General features: G+C 42.3%; 1 protein-coding gene across 1 annotated transcript; it reads right to left on the reverse strand.

Annotated features, from left to right (window-relative positions):
* Positions 1–3,947: 3,947 nt before the first annotated feature.
* LOC124133282 lies at positions 3,948–8,814 on the reverse strand. Its single transcript, XM_046497640.2, has 3 exons — positions 8,728–8,814; positions 6,674–6,759; positions 3,948–5,241 (listed from the first exon to the last, which is right to left on the reverse strand). The coding sequence occupies exons 1-3, from the start codon at positions 8,742–8,744 to the stop codon at positions 4,268–4,270; spliced, it is 1,077 nt and encodes a 358-aa protein (XP_046353596.2). The 5' UTR covers positions 8,745–8,814; the 3' UTR covers positions 3,948–4,267.
* Positions 8,815–16,289: the final 7,475 nt, after the last annotated feature.

Below are 16,289 nucleotides of genomic sequence, written 5' to 3' on the forward strand. Positions count from 1 at the left end.
AGCGTTCGATCGTCACGCCGAAGACCCAGGTTCGATTCCCATCATGGGTACAATGTGTGAAACCCATTTCTGCTGTTCCCCGCCTAGGTTATTGCTGGAATACTGCTAAAAGCGGCGTAAAACCAAACTCACTCACTCCTACACGACGCCTAGGCTAGCACATGTAAGCAAAAGTAACGCCTGTACATTTGACACAGTCTTTATTTATGGTGAATACATACATTTACAAAGTGCAAATAATAATACAAGTTAACATGAACACGTGCATAACATCGTGATAATGTTATTGTTCAACGCTGCAGTCAACAATATTCAATCTATAAGACGGCGGCCTGTACTTAATCCGAGTCACAGACAAACCAGTGGTTGACATTAAAGACAAGAATGAGAAAGAAAATATAACCCCATGTTTGATGGTGGCTGAAAACAAACACGAAATACTTATTGGATAGTGATGTATTTGATACGGGTATCAGTTGTGTTCTGGACCTTAGTTTGCAGTGTTTCGGCGACTGTTTTATTCCAGTAACATTTGAGAACGTTTGTATATAATTTTGGGGTGAAAGTGTATGCTTTTGAAGTTTAGCTTACTGTGCAGATAGATGCAGTCCTGCATCGAGTACTAACTTCAGTGGCTTGGCAGCTGATTCTAAAATAGTTCCCCAATATGGCTATGGACTGGATGGAAATGCTCATATATTTTTCTGTAATATAGCTGACTGACTTCATGAAGAAGTACTCTGTATATCGAAGTAATGTTTCCTGTCCTTCTTTCAAAGTATTGAAACAGATCTAAATTTCCTGTAACAGTAAACACTCATTTAAATAATGGAAATTATTTACAAAAGTAGAGCACCATGTGTCGATGAGCTCAGCCTAGTATTTACAACATTCGGCCGTCATGCATCTTCCCGAGGCCAGGACCCTGGGCTTTTATGGTCAGTTAACTCCCTTGTCTCGGGAAGATGGCCGCATTGCCGCATCCGGGTTCCAGTCCCTACCTGGGTACAATATGTGAAGCCCATTCTCGGTGATAGGACTCTGTGGTAGGGCTGAAACATTGCCAAAAGCAACGCCAATCCCTTGGTCACTACTACAACAATTAGTTTATGTCTACACTTTAGCTTTGTTCCCACTGACAGGCAAAAGAGACTTTACGAGGCAAGAGAGACGAGATAGTTTTTGAAATGATAGTTGTAATTGCCTAATACATAATTTTTATTAACATTAGGAATTACTCAAGGGTAAGTTGATAAAATAATGCTTATGGGTGGAGTAAGTTGTCCGGTATTCGACCAACACAGGCTCTTACGCGGCGGCGAACGGAGTATGTCAGCCATCGAAGGCTTTAAGGTGGACTGCGGCGTCATTCTTCTACTAGTGCTTGCAACATTGTCTTGTCATCACAGGAGCCTGTCTTGCTCTAATTCTACGTCCAAAATGATCCCGCTCATGTACAGTAGGAGACTTGTCAGGGACTGGGGCTGGCCTTGGCAAAATGTTCACATTGTTGGCGTTGAGAAAGTTCATATACACAGCGGAACAAGCCAATTAAATTCGGAATGGTTTACACATTGAAGCGCCCTCTGGGGTTCTGTATTGTCAACGTCCTCCTTCAGCAGCTTAGTGTCACATGTGATTGTCCTGTTGTTCAACACCTGACACATGTTGTGATTGTCCTGTTCAACACCTGACACATGTTGTGATTGTCTTGTTCAACACCTGACATGTGTTATGATTGTCTTGTTGTTCAACACCTGACACATGTTGTGATTGTCCTGTTCAACACCTGACACATGTTGTGATTGTCCTGTTCAACACCTGACACATGTTGTGATTGTCCTGTTCAACACCTGACACATGTTGTGATTGTCCTGTTCAACACCTGACACATGTTGTGATTGTCCTGTTGTTCAACACCTGACACGTGTTGTGATTGTCCTGTTGTTCAACACCTGACACATGTTGTGATTGTCCTGTTCAACACCTGACACATGTTGTGATTGTCCTGTTCAACACCTGACACATGTTGTGATTGTCCTGTTCAACACCTGACACATGTTGTGATTGTCCTGTTCAACACCTGACACATGTTGTGATTGTCCTGTTGTTCAACACCTGACACATGTTGTGATTGTCCTGTTCAACACCTGACAAATGTTGTGAATGTCCTGTTCAACACCTGACACATGTTGTGATTGTCCTGTTCAACACCTGACACATGTTGTGATTGTCTTGTTCAACACCTGACATGTGTTGTGATTGTCCTGTTGTTCAACACCTGACACATGTTGTGATTGTCCTGTTCAACACCTGACACATGTTGTGATTGTCCTGTTGTTCAACACCTGACACGTGTTGTGATTGTCCTATTGTTCAACATCTGACACGTGTTGTGATTGTCCTGTTCAACACCTGACACATGTTGTGATTGTCCTGTTGTTCAACACCTGACACATGTTGTGATTGTCCTGTTCAACACCTGACACATGTTGTGATTGTCCTATTGTGCAACACCTGACACATGTTGTGATTGTCCTGTTGTTCAACACCTGACACATGTTGTGATTGTCCTGTTGTTCAACACCTGACACATGTTGTGATTGTCCTGTTCAACACCTGACACATGTTGTGATTGTCCTGTTGTTCAACACCTGACACATGTTGTGATTGTCCTGTTCAACACCTGACACATGTTGTGATTGTCCTGTTGTTCAACACCTGACACATGTTGTGATTGTCCTGTTGTTCAACACCTGACACATGTTGTGATTGTCCTGTTCAACACCTGACACATGTTGTGATTGTCCTGTTGTTCAACACCTGACACATGTTGTGATTGTCCTGTTGTTCAACACCTGACACATGTTGTGATTGTCCTGTTCAACACCTGACACATGTTGTGATTGTCCTGTTGTTCAACACCTGACACATGTTGTGATTGTCCTGTTCAACACCTGACACATGTTGTGATTGTCCTGTTCAACATCTGACACGTGTTGTGATTGCCCTGTTCAACACCTGACACATGTTGTGATTGTCCTGTTGTTCAACATCTGACACGTGTTGTGATTGTCTTGTTGTTCAACACATGACACGTGTTGTGATTGTCCTGTTGTTCAACACCTGACACATGTTGTGATTGTCCTATTGTTCAACATCTGACACGTGTTGTGATTGTCCTATTGTTCAACATCTGACACGTGTTGTGATTGTCCTGTTGTTCAACACCTGACAAATGTTGTGATTGTCCTGTTCAACACCTGACACATGTTGTGATTGTCCTGTTCAACACCTGACACATGTTGTGATTGTCTTGTTCAACACCTGACATGTGTTGTGATTGTCCTGTTGTTCAACACCTGACACATGTTGTGATTGTCCTGTTCAACACCTGACACATGTTGTGATTGTCCTGTTGTTCAACACCTGACACGTGTTGTGATTGTCCTATTGTTCAACATCTGACACGTGTTGTGATTGTCCTGTTGTTCAACACCTGACACATGTTGTGATTGTCCTGTTGTTCAACATCTGACACGTGTTGTGATTGTCTTGTTGTTCAACACATGACACGTGTTGTGATTGTCCTGTTGTTCAACACCTGACACATGTTGTGATTGTCCTGTTCAACACCTGACACATGTTGTGATTGTCCTGTTGCTCAGCACCTGACATGTGTTGTGATTGTCCTGTTGTTCAACACCTGACACATGTTGTGATTGTCCTATTGTTCAACACCTGACACGTGTTGTGACTGTCCTATTGTTCAACACCTGACACATGTTGTGATTGTCCTGTTGTGCAACACCTGACAAATGTTGTGATTGTCTTGTTGTACAACATCCGACACATGTTGTGATTGTCCTATTGTGCAACACCTGACAAATGTTGTGATTGTCCTATTGTACAACATCCGACACATGTTGTGATTGTCCTATTGTTCAGCACCTGACACATGTTGTGATTGTCCTATTGTGCAACACCTGACAAATGTTGTGATTGTCCTATTGTACAACATCCGACACATGTTGTGATTGTCCTATTGTTCAACACCTGACACGTGTTGTGATTGTTCTGTTGCACTGTTACCCATGTCAAATAAATTTCTAAGAAAACATTTACTAAGCTTCAAATGATGCCTCCTGAAGACCCTGAATAAAGCTTCGTTACTGAGGCGTGTCCCGATATTTCCAGCTGATCGGTGACATCAGGACAAGACCTGCACATGATGCTGCTCCTGGCCCCTGGACGATTTGACGATCTTCTATTTCTGCTCATTGTTTATCCAAGAACCGACACTCAACATACACGATACCGAATTCCGTTTCAGATCTGGATGCGGTGCCAATGAAGATGAGACAGAATCAGCATTAACTTCTGAAGAGGTATTTTGAAGATCCCGTCCAGGTGGGGAATTATGAAATACCCGTTCACATAGAGTATTTTGAAGATCTGGAGTATTTTGAAGATCACGTCCATCTGGAGTATTTTGAAGATCTCGTCCATCTAGAGTATTTTGAAGATCACGTCCATCTGGAGTATTTTGAAGGTCTCGTCCATCTGGAGTATTTTGAAGATCACGTCCATCTGGAGTATTTTGAAGATCTCGTCCACAAGGGATGTGCTGAAAACCCCTTCTGTATACGTCCTGATTCAGACAAAGATCTGCAGCGCGAATGTTTACGTCAGTCGAGGAGGATACTGAGTTTACGTTGAAGTCGGCGCGTAGTGGGGGGAAGTGGAAACTGGTCTCCGGGTTTGTATATCCCATGCCTTCGGGGCTGTTCTGGAAGGAGATCTGTACTGCAGGGAGTCGAGACACTAGGAGAAGACATGACGGGACACACAACACATTTATTAGCATGAAAAATACGGATAAAGTCAACAGAGACTTTGAAGAGATATCAGTCCCAAGCACCGCAGTTATGCGAACTATCCAATCCATAAACATGGCGGCAGAGATGACTACACCAGCTTTAGCTCCCCGCTTCATAATCTGCAAGTCTTCACACGAGTGGATGTCCACGCGACCAGGGGTTACAGCATAGCTCAATCGGTGTCGAAACGGCTCCGACGCTATTATATACAGGCTCATTGCCAATACCGCCAGGGCCGGCATGCAGAAGACGAAACCGTCCGATGTCACCAATATTCGCATGTCAGCAATGTCACAGGCGAAGAGGCTAGGGTAGTCGCGGTAGGACGTCGATGCAAACAGCGGTAGACTCGACATGGCAGCTTGAACAAGGAAGGGTGACTTTGGGGTTTAAACATCTATAAAATAATATCTAACGGTAAATAAACATGAGTATTGAATTTTGTCAGCCCTTGTTGCGTCAAGGCTTGGACCAGGTACCAGTTGCCTTTTTCAGAAAACAGAATGTTTTCATGCATAATGAAGTGGGGGTCATTTGGTTTGCTAATTAAGGACATAACCCGGCAATATTTCAGCTACATAACGGTAAATAATAGAGTCTGATCCAGACAGTGGAGTGATGGGTATTTTGAGCAACGATCTACTCCATCGAGGTACGTTGAAACACCCTCCACCAGGTCACCGAGCCAGATTGCCAGTCGCCTTCTACAACCAGCCCAGGATGCAAGGGACCTATTCTATCTCCACTGGGGCCCAATGTCGTCTCGTCTCACGCCTGGCACTGGTTTGCTGGGGACATAGTCTACCCCGGGACCCCACGGGCACGATGAAAGACTTCCACATCCTGTTACTGGAAACTAATCCAATATCAAACTCATTAAAATCAGATCTTAGTTCTCGCTACCGCTAAACAAAGAGGACATCCCATTACGGGTCACGGCAGACCGACCTTGCGCGAACTTTGACCGACCAATGGAATGACCAATCAGAAGGCAGCTTTCTCGTGCTTTACGGTTCTAATTTCAATTTGACGACTACGCTTCGAAACATATTTTGACAAATTCTTGATTACAAATTTGAAACCTCAACAAAAGAACGTTCTGGAATGGCTAATAGATGGTCTAGATTGTACGGATACAGTCGTTTAGCCCGTAACTATCGTTCGGTGTTAAAGTTTTCGAGGCTGCATGATCAGAAATCACATTTCGACTGTCACTTTCATAATCTGGTAAGCGATTCTCTGATTGGTCGGATGAAAGGTCGTTCTGACGTGACCTCTAATGGGATGTCCTCAGATTTTTGTTTAGCGGTAGCGAGAACTGAGGTCTGATTTTAATGAGATTGGTCGAATATGGACCAGATTATCCTGCGACTGATATTGTGAGCAACGTCGTGACGTCAGGGTACGAAGACACGCTATCAACCAGGTCACCGAGTCTCACCATCCGATCCAGTTAGTCGCCTCGTACGACTAGCATAGGTTGCTGGGATCTATACTAACCCGGAATGGGGCACTGTGGGGTACGGGCGACTAGGTCGGCGAAGGTGCCGTTATTAGCTATGCAGAGTTGTGTTCCTTAGACGTGACAGGATCCACTGATAGCGGGTTCGAATCCCAGTTTGGTTCTGATCTTTGGTTTGCTCCCACCATACTCATGCTCATGGTGAAGGACTACCACAAGGCTTTCCGGCTTTCCTCCCGCATCAAGCTAACGCGCCATCACATAACTTTAATACTGTTCAAAGCGGCTGCAAACCCAACTCGCTCACGCATATACAGAGAAATGTACTGACCCGCAATGATCCAAGCTATGGTCAAGACTACCTGACATATCTTCACCACGCTCCTCGATGGATGATGCACCATAGTTTGATTCAGGCTGCAATGAATAATAATAATAATAATAATAATAATAATAATGGGAGGGTGTGATTTGATTAACGTTGGGTCTCTTCATGATAGAATTGTTTTTTTGCACACATTTATTTGTCTGATGATCCTCTTGTGAAGCATGTCAAGATTCATGATGAAAACAAGGCATTCCACAGTTTTTGTAAGATATGGGACATAGTCTCAATGTCAGTGTTGATTTTGTTGATGGTTCTGTACTGCTGGACGGTACAGAAATGAGTATCAACCAAGCAAAGTGCCATATCAAATTGGCCCAGACGCAGTTTTTCAAGGAGAGACTATCTGAACGACCACTGCATCGAGTTCATGTTCAGTGTGTTGGGAAGTTCAGCAACCCTGCAGAGTCTTTCGCTTGGAGGAGATCGGCTGGCCTGGAAAGTGAAACAGAAGGCCACTCGAAACCGTCAATGTGTGATTTTGCACGAGTGGATAAACGGACATACGGATAATGGGGGATTATCCCTTGTCTAGCTGAAGACACCCTTTATGGTACCCAAACAGGATGTTAGTCTTAAAAAGCTCATTAATACAGACATTAATTGTTATTTTAATTATTCACAATGAGAAGATCAAAGGTCGTTTCACATACTCAGCAAGACAGCAATGTATGTAATGTTATATTTGTGTGATTAACAGATATAGCAACACTCTCAGATTGACCGCTTCCTGATTTAAGTCAGCCAGTATTATTAGCCAAAGAAAACATTTGTCATTCATCGCTGCACTGTTGTGCCGGTAGCTTTAGGCCTCGCTCCAAAATAATACTTTCACTTGGATATTTAAATACTTTCTACGAATAATATGATATTTTTCTCTTGGAAATTGATTTTATGAATTTTGGACATTTGATATTCGCAACAATCAGTGTTTTTACTTTATTTGACCTTTAATGGCTAGATCTTGGCAGGGTAACAACAAATATCTGTTAACGTCTTTTGTAAGACGAGGCCGGGAATCGAACCCCCGACCTTTCGCTCTTCGGGCAGACGCTCTCTATTAACGGAAGCAGTCTATTACATCAATAAATTGTCACGATTTCACACGTATTCTTAAATACAACGTTTACACCAAGCTGTGCAGATGTATCATACTTTGAAGCAGGGGCCCCTTTAAACAGGCCTTGGAGAACAGACCAATTTAAACAGACCTTGAAGAACAGACTCATTTAAACGGACCTTGAAGAAAAGACCCATTTAAGTGAGTGAGTTGGGTTTAACGCCGCTTTTAACAGTATTCCAGTTATGTCACGGCGTGTCAGCTTAATGTGGGAGGAAAGCCCGAAGTGATGCAGGTGTAAGACGTGTACCACTTCGGTGAAACCAAGAGCACGGGTATGGTGCTGACAAACCTAGAAACATACTCAGGGCGAACCGGGATTCGAACCCTATAATCATAGGTTTCTGGCGTGTCCAAGGGACGCAACTCTGCACAGCGAATTGCGGCGCCGTAGACGACTGGGCCAGACGTGCCCCCTAACAGACCTTGGAGAAGAGACCCCTTTAAACAGACCTTGAAGTAGAGACCCATTTACACAGGCCAAGAAGAAGAGACCCACATAAACAGAACTTGAAGCAGAGACCCATTTAAACAGGCATTAAAGAAGCGACCCATTTAAACAGGCGTTAAAGAAGAGGCTCTACAACTGTTTTTACCTGCTTTCTCATTCAGTCGATATTAAAAATCAAAAACGAAGAAAAAGTATATAATCAGAATGACAATGTGTGCTTTTGTACCGTCGTCGGTAGAGATCGCTTTAACAACAGAAATTATTCTAGAGATTTTTGTATGACTATGGCATTTTTTTCCAACGATGAAATCGTATTTATTATTATTTTTAATTTTAAACATTATTGATCCAACTCGATTTCAGGATGATTTAATAATATCTGTTCAGAGCTAGAAAGAAAAAGCCGAAGATAGTTATTATTTGACAAACCTGTTCATGAAGAACATTGTGAGTGAGAGGTGGGCCGCCACCCTTATCAGGCGTTGCAAAGCACCTTGAAGCGCACATGCAATTGTGTTGTCGAGGGAGCACGTGAACATCGCGAGGAACGTGCAGCTTGTTGTCATGGTTGCCAGGGCGATGAAGGCTCCACACACAATCCTCAGGCTGATCACTGATAAACACATATTAATGATAATTGTGACACTTCGATTGGAATTTGAGTCAAGTTAATAACTACACGTAGATTCACATTTATTACGGAATTACCGATATCTTCAATTGTTTTAAACATATCTTGAATTGACGATATTTTGAACTGAATTGATATCTTGAATATATTTCTCATATGATTATACATAGAATTATATTTAAAAATATCAGAAATGTTTTTGCAATATCAAAAATAATTAAAGATATCTTTAATTCATTTGTGATATCCAAAATACTATTACTGATATCTTAAAATGGTTCTGTGATATCAAAGAAATATTTCGTGATAACTCTAAATGTATACTCAACAACAGAAGTTCCTGTGACACCAATATTTTAGTGTATTTTTCAAAAAAGTAAAGTTTGGTTTTCAATGTTGTAGTACATGTATGGAATCAAGTAAAAAACCGCAACTGCTACAGAAAGCATGCATTCCATGCAAAAGTTTACTTTTATGCAAGCTCCATGCATTTCACTACCCAAGAATGGGTATAAAAACATGTGCGTTAACGGGATTCCATATGCATTGTTTAGCATCGTGCTGACAACAACCATTCAGAAAAAAATTAAAAAATTACGCAATTATTCAACATTACGAAATGCCACGCCTGTCCGAAAATGAGCGTCTGCGAGCCATTGGTATGCTTGAAGCAGGATCGAGTCACATGATGTTGAAAGACAATTTAACGTCCACAGAAACACCATTTGGAGTTCATGGTCCAGGCATTACATTTCAACATGACAACGCCCGGCCTCATATTGCTCGACTTGTTCAGGACTCTCTTCAACAAAACAACGTGAATGTCATCCCCTGGCCGGCTCGCTCCCCTGATCTCTCACCAATCGAGCACATGTGGGATGAGATGGATCCGCGCCTTCGACGTCAACCACGTGTTCCACAGACACTCCAGGAACTTCAAATCATGCTCCAGCAGATATGGACAGATATCCCACAGGACTTTGTGCGACGCCTGGTCCATTCCATGAGACGAAGATGTGTTGCTTGCATCGCAACCAGAGGTGGACACACACGCTATTGATTTGTAAATTGACATTTTGGCATGTTCATGTGTTTTTTTATGAAATCACGCATTTTCTGAAGTCAGTACGGCAAATTAAACCATTTGAACACTTTCAGGAGTCTTTTATCTGTTGGAAACCGAAATTGTTTCAGATTTGGTAAAAAACAACAATTTGCATTAAATCTTATTCAATGTCACAGGAATTTCTGTTGTTCTGTATATTTCAGATATCATTAAACAATTACCATCCAACTGTTCATAATCACAATAGAAATAAAGTTAAGATATCTTCAATTCAATTCAAGATATCTTTAAAACAATTAGATGATATCAGTAATTTCGTTATAAAAGTGAAAACGGCTTGCCATGTGGCCGCTTTGAAGTGTATCGTTAATTTCAACCATCAAATCAAGCCACGGCTTGGTTCATTCGTGACTAAAGCCAGAGTGTGGTCAAACCAATGCGCGGTCAGGTTACATCGCAAAAGCCGCAATATTCCCAATCTCATTTAAAACAGCTCGTAGTTCTCTCTACCGCAAAACATAGACCTGAGGACACACCATTGCAGGTCACGTCAGAACGACCTTTCATCCTGACCAATCAGAGCGACGCTTACCAGATCAGGAAAGTCACAGTCGGAATGTGTTTTCTAATCATGCAACCTCGAATAGGTGAACACAGGGTATTCCTAACACCGTTGTCGGTCTCTACCACTCATTCCGTCACACTCGTCATGCATCTGTCTCTAGCTTAAATGAGATAAACATTAAAGAGACCCATTATAGCCAGTGGAAGTACTGCCATACAATCTCTGCCATCTATAAAACATTCCAGAATGTTCTTTTCATCAGTTTTCAAATTTTGAAACGAGACTTATTTTCAGAACGCAGTCTGGAATTTAATGTGTTATGCCAGTTTGCAACTAGTGCCGTACAGCTCAAGAAAGCTGCTTTCTGATTGGCTAATGTCAACTTATTGTTAGTCATTGGTCAAAGTTCGCGAAGGGTAGTTATGACGTGACCTGTAATGGGATGTCATCAGATCTTTATATAGCGGTAGAACTAATATCCTTTTTTAATGAGATTGCAATATTCCTTGTGCAACATGTGCTGAAGACATTTCCTGTATTCCTTGCTTCAATACTAAGCAACAGCAGGGTTCGCACAAATTCCACGCATGGAGTGGGTTCACTTATACGCATGCAGCCTCCCTGACACTAGACACTGATCGTCCTCGCTATTACGCCGCATATCGATGGGTACAAGCCCATGAAGTATTGACTACCCCGTTATATCGCTGGATTATTGCCTAGCGAAAATTACAAACCACCACCAACAAGTTATATTTTCTTCATGAATATACAACAAGGATCAATGAATCAATCACCAATCACAGGAACGTAAAACTCGGACACTCTCAATCATTATCCTCTCTGCTTTTCGATTTGTACAAATCGTGGGAGATCTGTTCCCTGTGGGGGCGGTCAGGTGGCCTGTTGGTTAAAGCGTCCGCTCGTCACACCGAAGACCCGGGTTCAATTCCCGACATGGGTATAATGTATGAAGCCCATTTCTGGTATCCCCCGCCGTGATATTGCTGGAATATTGCTAAAAGCGGGGTAAATCCGCACTCTGTCGCTCACTCTTACCTGTGTTTTTCGTGATACGCGAGCGACCGGACTTGGCAATAGCTATGATGTTGGCAACCATGCTTACAGCACTGACAAGAATCACTATCGATCCTGAGGTAACTCGCCCATTTGGACAATTGGAAATCTGGAATGAGAATTTTCAATCAAAACGCACCCACAATTATGTTTAATTTTTTTTTTTGAATCGACATCAGTTGCTTTGTAAAAACGGCCCTAAGTGTTTCGTCTGTTACATGACGCTACTCATACACGTGGAGGTGTATATCGTCAGCCAGGGCGCACCTTGGTGGTGTCTCGATTCTGGGATAACGGGTGGGGGTGCAATGGGACCTGGGCGTGGCAGACCAACAAAGACGACGCCCGGACAAGACAGCTTCATTACATTAATTGCACAACGGAATATATTCCAATCTGCTACTGTTATCAATAAAGAATTCCGTAAAATAACAGAAGGGGGAATTTCAACATCTAACCGTAAAATAGGCTCTATGCAACCCTCCTCTGAAAGCAAGGCATAATGTGAAGGGCGTGGCCTAACAGCTTACCATAGGCGGTAAGAGTTGGGTGGTCTAAACAAGGCCTCACCCCATTTGTCAGATACTAGTACCTTAACCTCACAAATGCCACGGTTGGGTTCTCCCATTATCAAATGCTTGTTACCGAAGTGGTGAAATGGATTAATCCCATTCATACCCAATTCGTCAGACACCCCATGAAACATCTTGGAATCTTTTTGTTATTATTAATCATAATTTTCAATGACTAAAAGATGCTATTCTCTCGTTTTTCATGTTGATTCTTCTTCTCATTTTGGATTGTATTTGTTCAAAGTTCATTTTGCACACATTTATTACAATTTGTTTTATCTAAAACAAAACTCTTTAGAAATCTGTACATAAGGTATTCACCTCGGTGTGCCCAGTGGTATTGAGTAAACTATATAATCAAGCTCTATATCAGCAAACTTAAAATAACAAGACTTCAACTTACAGCAGAACTAATTCTGTAAGGAATTTGATGTTGATGTTCTTCAAGTTTTTTTTATAAATCAATATCCTGCCAACTTCCGTGCCGAATAGGTTTTTTTATAAACTTTAATTAAAATCAGTTTAAAAAAATATATTAAAACAAATAAATCTATTAACTCAATTTGAAAGCACGTGTCAATGTTGGCACTCTTGTTAGAATCACCCAATTTTGATGATGAAGTGATGTTGAAAGCGTACCTGAAGTGTACCACAATGTAACAAAGTCAACTTTCTGCAAACCTGCAACGTTGTGACAATTTTAATATCTCTGCCAATATATGAACAAAAACATGTAAATATTTAAAAAATCACTCGTCTCGTGATAAGGCGAGAACTTACAAATGTTGTTGTTTTCATGATCAATTGGTTCATCAGTTAAATCTATACGGGTAGAAAATAAAGGAATATATAATCCTGTTGTGTCTAAATAGATCAATTATTTTATTATTGCTTTAACTTCATGCGTCGTTGTTTACTTGATCTTAATCATACAGAGAGTTTAACGCCGCCTTTCACCCTGTTTCAGTTTATGACGGCGTTTTAAGTCTCTTAAGGTTTATTTGGAATTGCCCATTACCACAACAGGTAAATCTCAACTCTTTTGACAAGGCATCTCTACTCCACTATCTTACAACTGGGGTATCTGACCAATGGGCTATGACCACCAGGCACCTCCAGGGACGGACTTTGGCTCAATGGCTTTACACTATGTTTGCAGACATGGTTATGCATTGATTCACAGATGGCAGAAAACGATTTTGGCGACATAGCGGCGAGCGGTATGCCGGGGCAACAATTCTTGGGCAGGATCGGCATGGGAGCAGTAGTATCATGGTGTATGGCGGTATCACACGTGACAGGCAAACTGATGGTGTTGTTGTAAATAGACACTTGACTTGCCAGCGACGTATTGACAAAACTTTGCGTCCAGTCGTTGTTCAACTAGAATTATCGGCAGAAACTTTGAACTGCAACATGTGAATGCCTGACCACATGGTACCCAGGTCGACACCGTTTATCTCCGACGAGGAGGCATACGGACATTGGACTGGCCTGACTAAGTTCCCCGACATGTCCCCAATAGAGCACCTATGATGTTCTCGGGCGGAGAGTGTAAGCTAGAAACCAAGCACCATCCAACGTGGGACCCGTGATGATCCGGGGTAGAATAGGTCTTCAGCAACCGATGCTTGCCGTAAAAGGCAACAAACGTGTAGTCAGGCTCGCTGACTTGGTTGATGCATGTCATCGTATCTCAATTGCGTGTACCCATGTCGGGAATCGAACTCGGGTCTTAGGCGTTAACCACTAGGCTACCCGATCGCCACTACATCGTCTTGAAAAAGACCAACCCGAATTTGTTGAGTCATGGATGAGTCTTAACTACTATCAGCCAAAGACTAAACAACAGTCAAAGCAGTGAAAACATCTAACGTCTCCTCCTCCAAAGAAGGCAAAATCTATTCCATATAGTTTTTCTGAGATTCGTCCCACGGGTGGACTACCTTCTGAATGGTCAGGCCATTTATGGCCGATATTATGCTAATCTGCTTAGGCAACTGCGTTAGAATACACTCTTCCAAAAAAGAAACGCACAGATATATTTTTAGTTAATTTATTGTACCAAATAAATTCGATATATTTAATATAATATCATAGATACAAATATGAAATTTTGGAGCTCGATAGTCACATGTTGTCGTTGTATAAAGGTATTGAAAACTGTTCATTGTTATGTCATTCTGCTTGTTCCGCCTGGGCCAGTAGTGGGAGTGTCTGCGGCGTGTTCTGACGTTGACGTACACATCGATCGAGTTCATCCCAGAGGTGTTCGTTTGGGTTGAGATCCGAAGATCTCGACGGCCAGGACAAAGCGTTGATGCTGGCATTATGAAGGTAGTTAACCGTGACAAGAGCTGTGTGCGGTGGAGTGTTGTCCTGTTGAAACAGCTCCCACTGGCGGTCAATGATAGGAAGAAGGTGAGGTTGAAGAATTTAATTCATGCAGCCATTTGCTGTCAAATTTCCCTGAACCACAACCAAGTCAGATCTCGTGGTGTAGGATATGGCCCCCACACCATGACACTACCGCCACCGATATTGTCGAATTCACATACACAATGTGGGGCAAAACGCGTATTTTGACGATAAACACGTTGTTTTCCATCTCGCCGGTGAAGAAGAAATCGTGATTCATCGCTAAACCACACTTTAAGGTAAGGTAAGGCACCAACGCAAGCGTCGCTGACGATGGATCTGTTGCAAAACAGGAACGATAACTGGTGTTCTGGGTCGGATTCCAGCCTCGCGAAGATCGTTCCTGACAGTTTGGTCCGATATCCTCCTCAAACCAGGGATGCGTCCTACAGTCTCCGTAGCTGTGGCATTGCGATGACGTGGAACAGTCGAATGTAGCGATCCTGTGCAGGGGTGGTAACTCTTGGTCGGCCGGGTCTCGGGCGGTCTGCAACGGATTTCAACTGTGTGTATCAGGTGACAAAGGCGGCAAATGGTGCTGTGGGGGACGTTGAAGTGGCGTGAAACAGAAGACGGCGATTCCCCTCTTTGGATACGTCCTATGGCGATGTTCCGATCGGCAGCGCTGAGTCTCGGCATTTTCGAATTTAAAAAATGTGGACAATTGCATGACAAATTATTGGCTTATGCTTGCCTTTTTATAGCCACTACCACGAGTTACGAATGCCATAGCTTGCACGTGTATTTTGCTATACTGTTTTCCTCCATGACATTTTTGAACAAGTGTGAAAACAATGCCGTTTAAGACATTGCAAATCGACAATGGCTGCGATTTGACACACCGTTTGTCCAATATCAGCCCACCAACATTTTCCAATAACATATATCCAATTTGTATTCCGGATTTTTTTGTGTAGTCAGGTTCAATGAACGACATACTTCCTGTGCGTTTCTTTTTTTAAAGAGTGTATCTGCTTGAGAATAAAACTGTGGAGTTTAACTAATTGAACGTCCTCCGTATTCACCAGATTTGGCACCCACAGATTCCGAAATATGACGACTCTACTCTTAGGGAAACAGTATACCAAATTTAATGTCGTAATGTTTGCTTTAGGGGATGTTTTACACCAACAGAAGGGCCACTACTAGCATATTTTTAGTATCGTTGACAGAAGTGTGTGGACCTCGGTGGGGATTATTTTGAAAAATAATTAGCAACTCTTCAATGGAGCCCATCATAGTAAGACTCAAATCTTTTCAGCTTCCACTCAAATGTTATACGCAAACAAAACTGGACTGAAACATATGGAGTTTTCAAGGAATTGTTCGTACCATAACTGCGGAGAAATACTTGTTACTTGGACGATAATTATCGTAGCATGGCAACATGAGAAATATGTGGGTGTGAAATACACATACGTCCATTGCCAAGGTTAGATGAATCAGTCATCAGGTACCTCGGTTTAAACGACACAAGCCAAGTCAACGAGACAGGATGTGCGTGCGTGCGTTTATTAATATATTAATAAAACAATTCAAGGTATCTGTGGACAAAAACTGTCGACACAGTGAAACCCTGGTAATCTGGACAGCACACTTCCCAGTAAGATGGTCCTGAACCTCAAATCATCATATAAGCAATTCCTGGGTATCGACAAATAC

This window comes from Haliotis rufescens, unplaced genomic scaffold (genome assembly GCF_023055435.1).
Source record: "Haliotis rufescens isolate VD_foot unplaced genomic scaffold, xgHalRufe1.0.p SCAF_2, whole genome shotgun sequence".
Classification (NCBI taxonomy): Eukaryota; Metazoa; Mollusca; class Gastropoda; order Lepetellida; family Haliotidae; genus Haliotis; species Haliotis rufescens.

What these genes read in the sequence shown, in the direction of transcription:
- LOC124133282 (XM_046497640.2), bottom strand. An exon ending in CATAGCTTGGATCATTGCGG is followed by an intron (nt 5,242 to 6,673) that starts GTCAGTACATTT and finishes TCCTTGTTCAAG; the next exon opens with CTGCCATGTCGAGTCTACCG.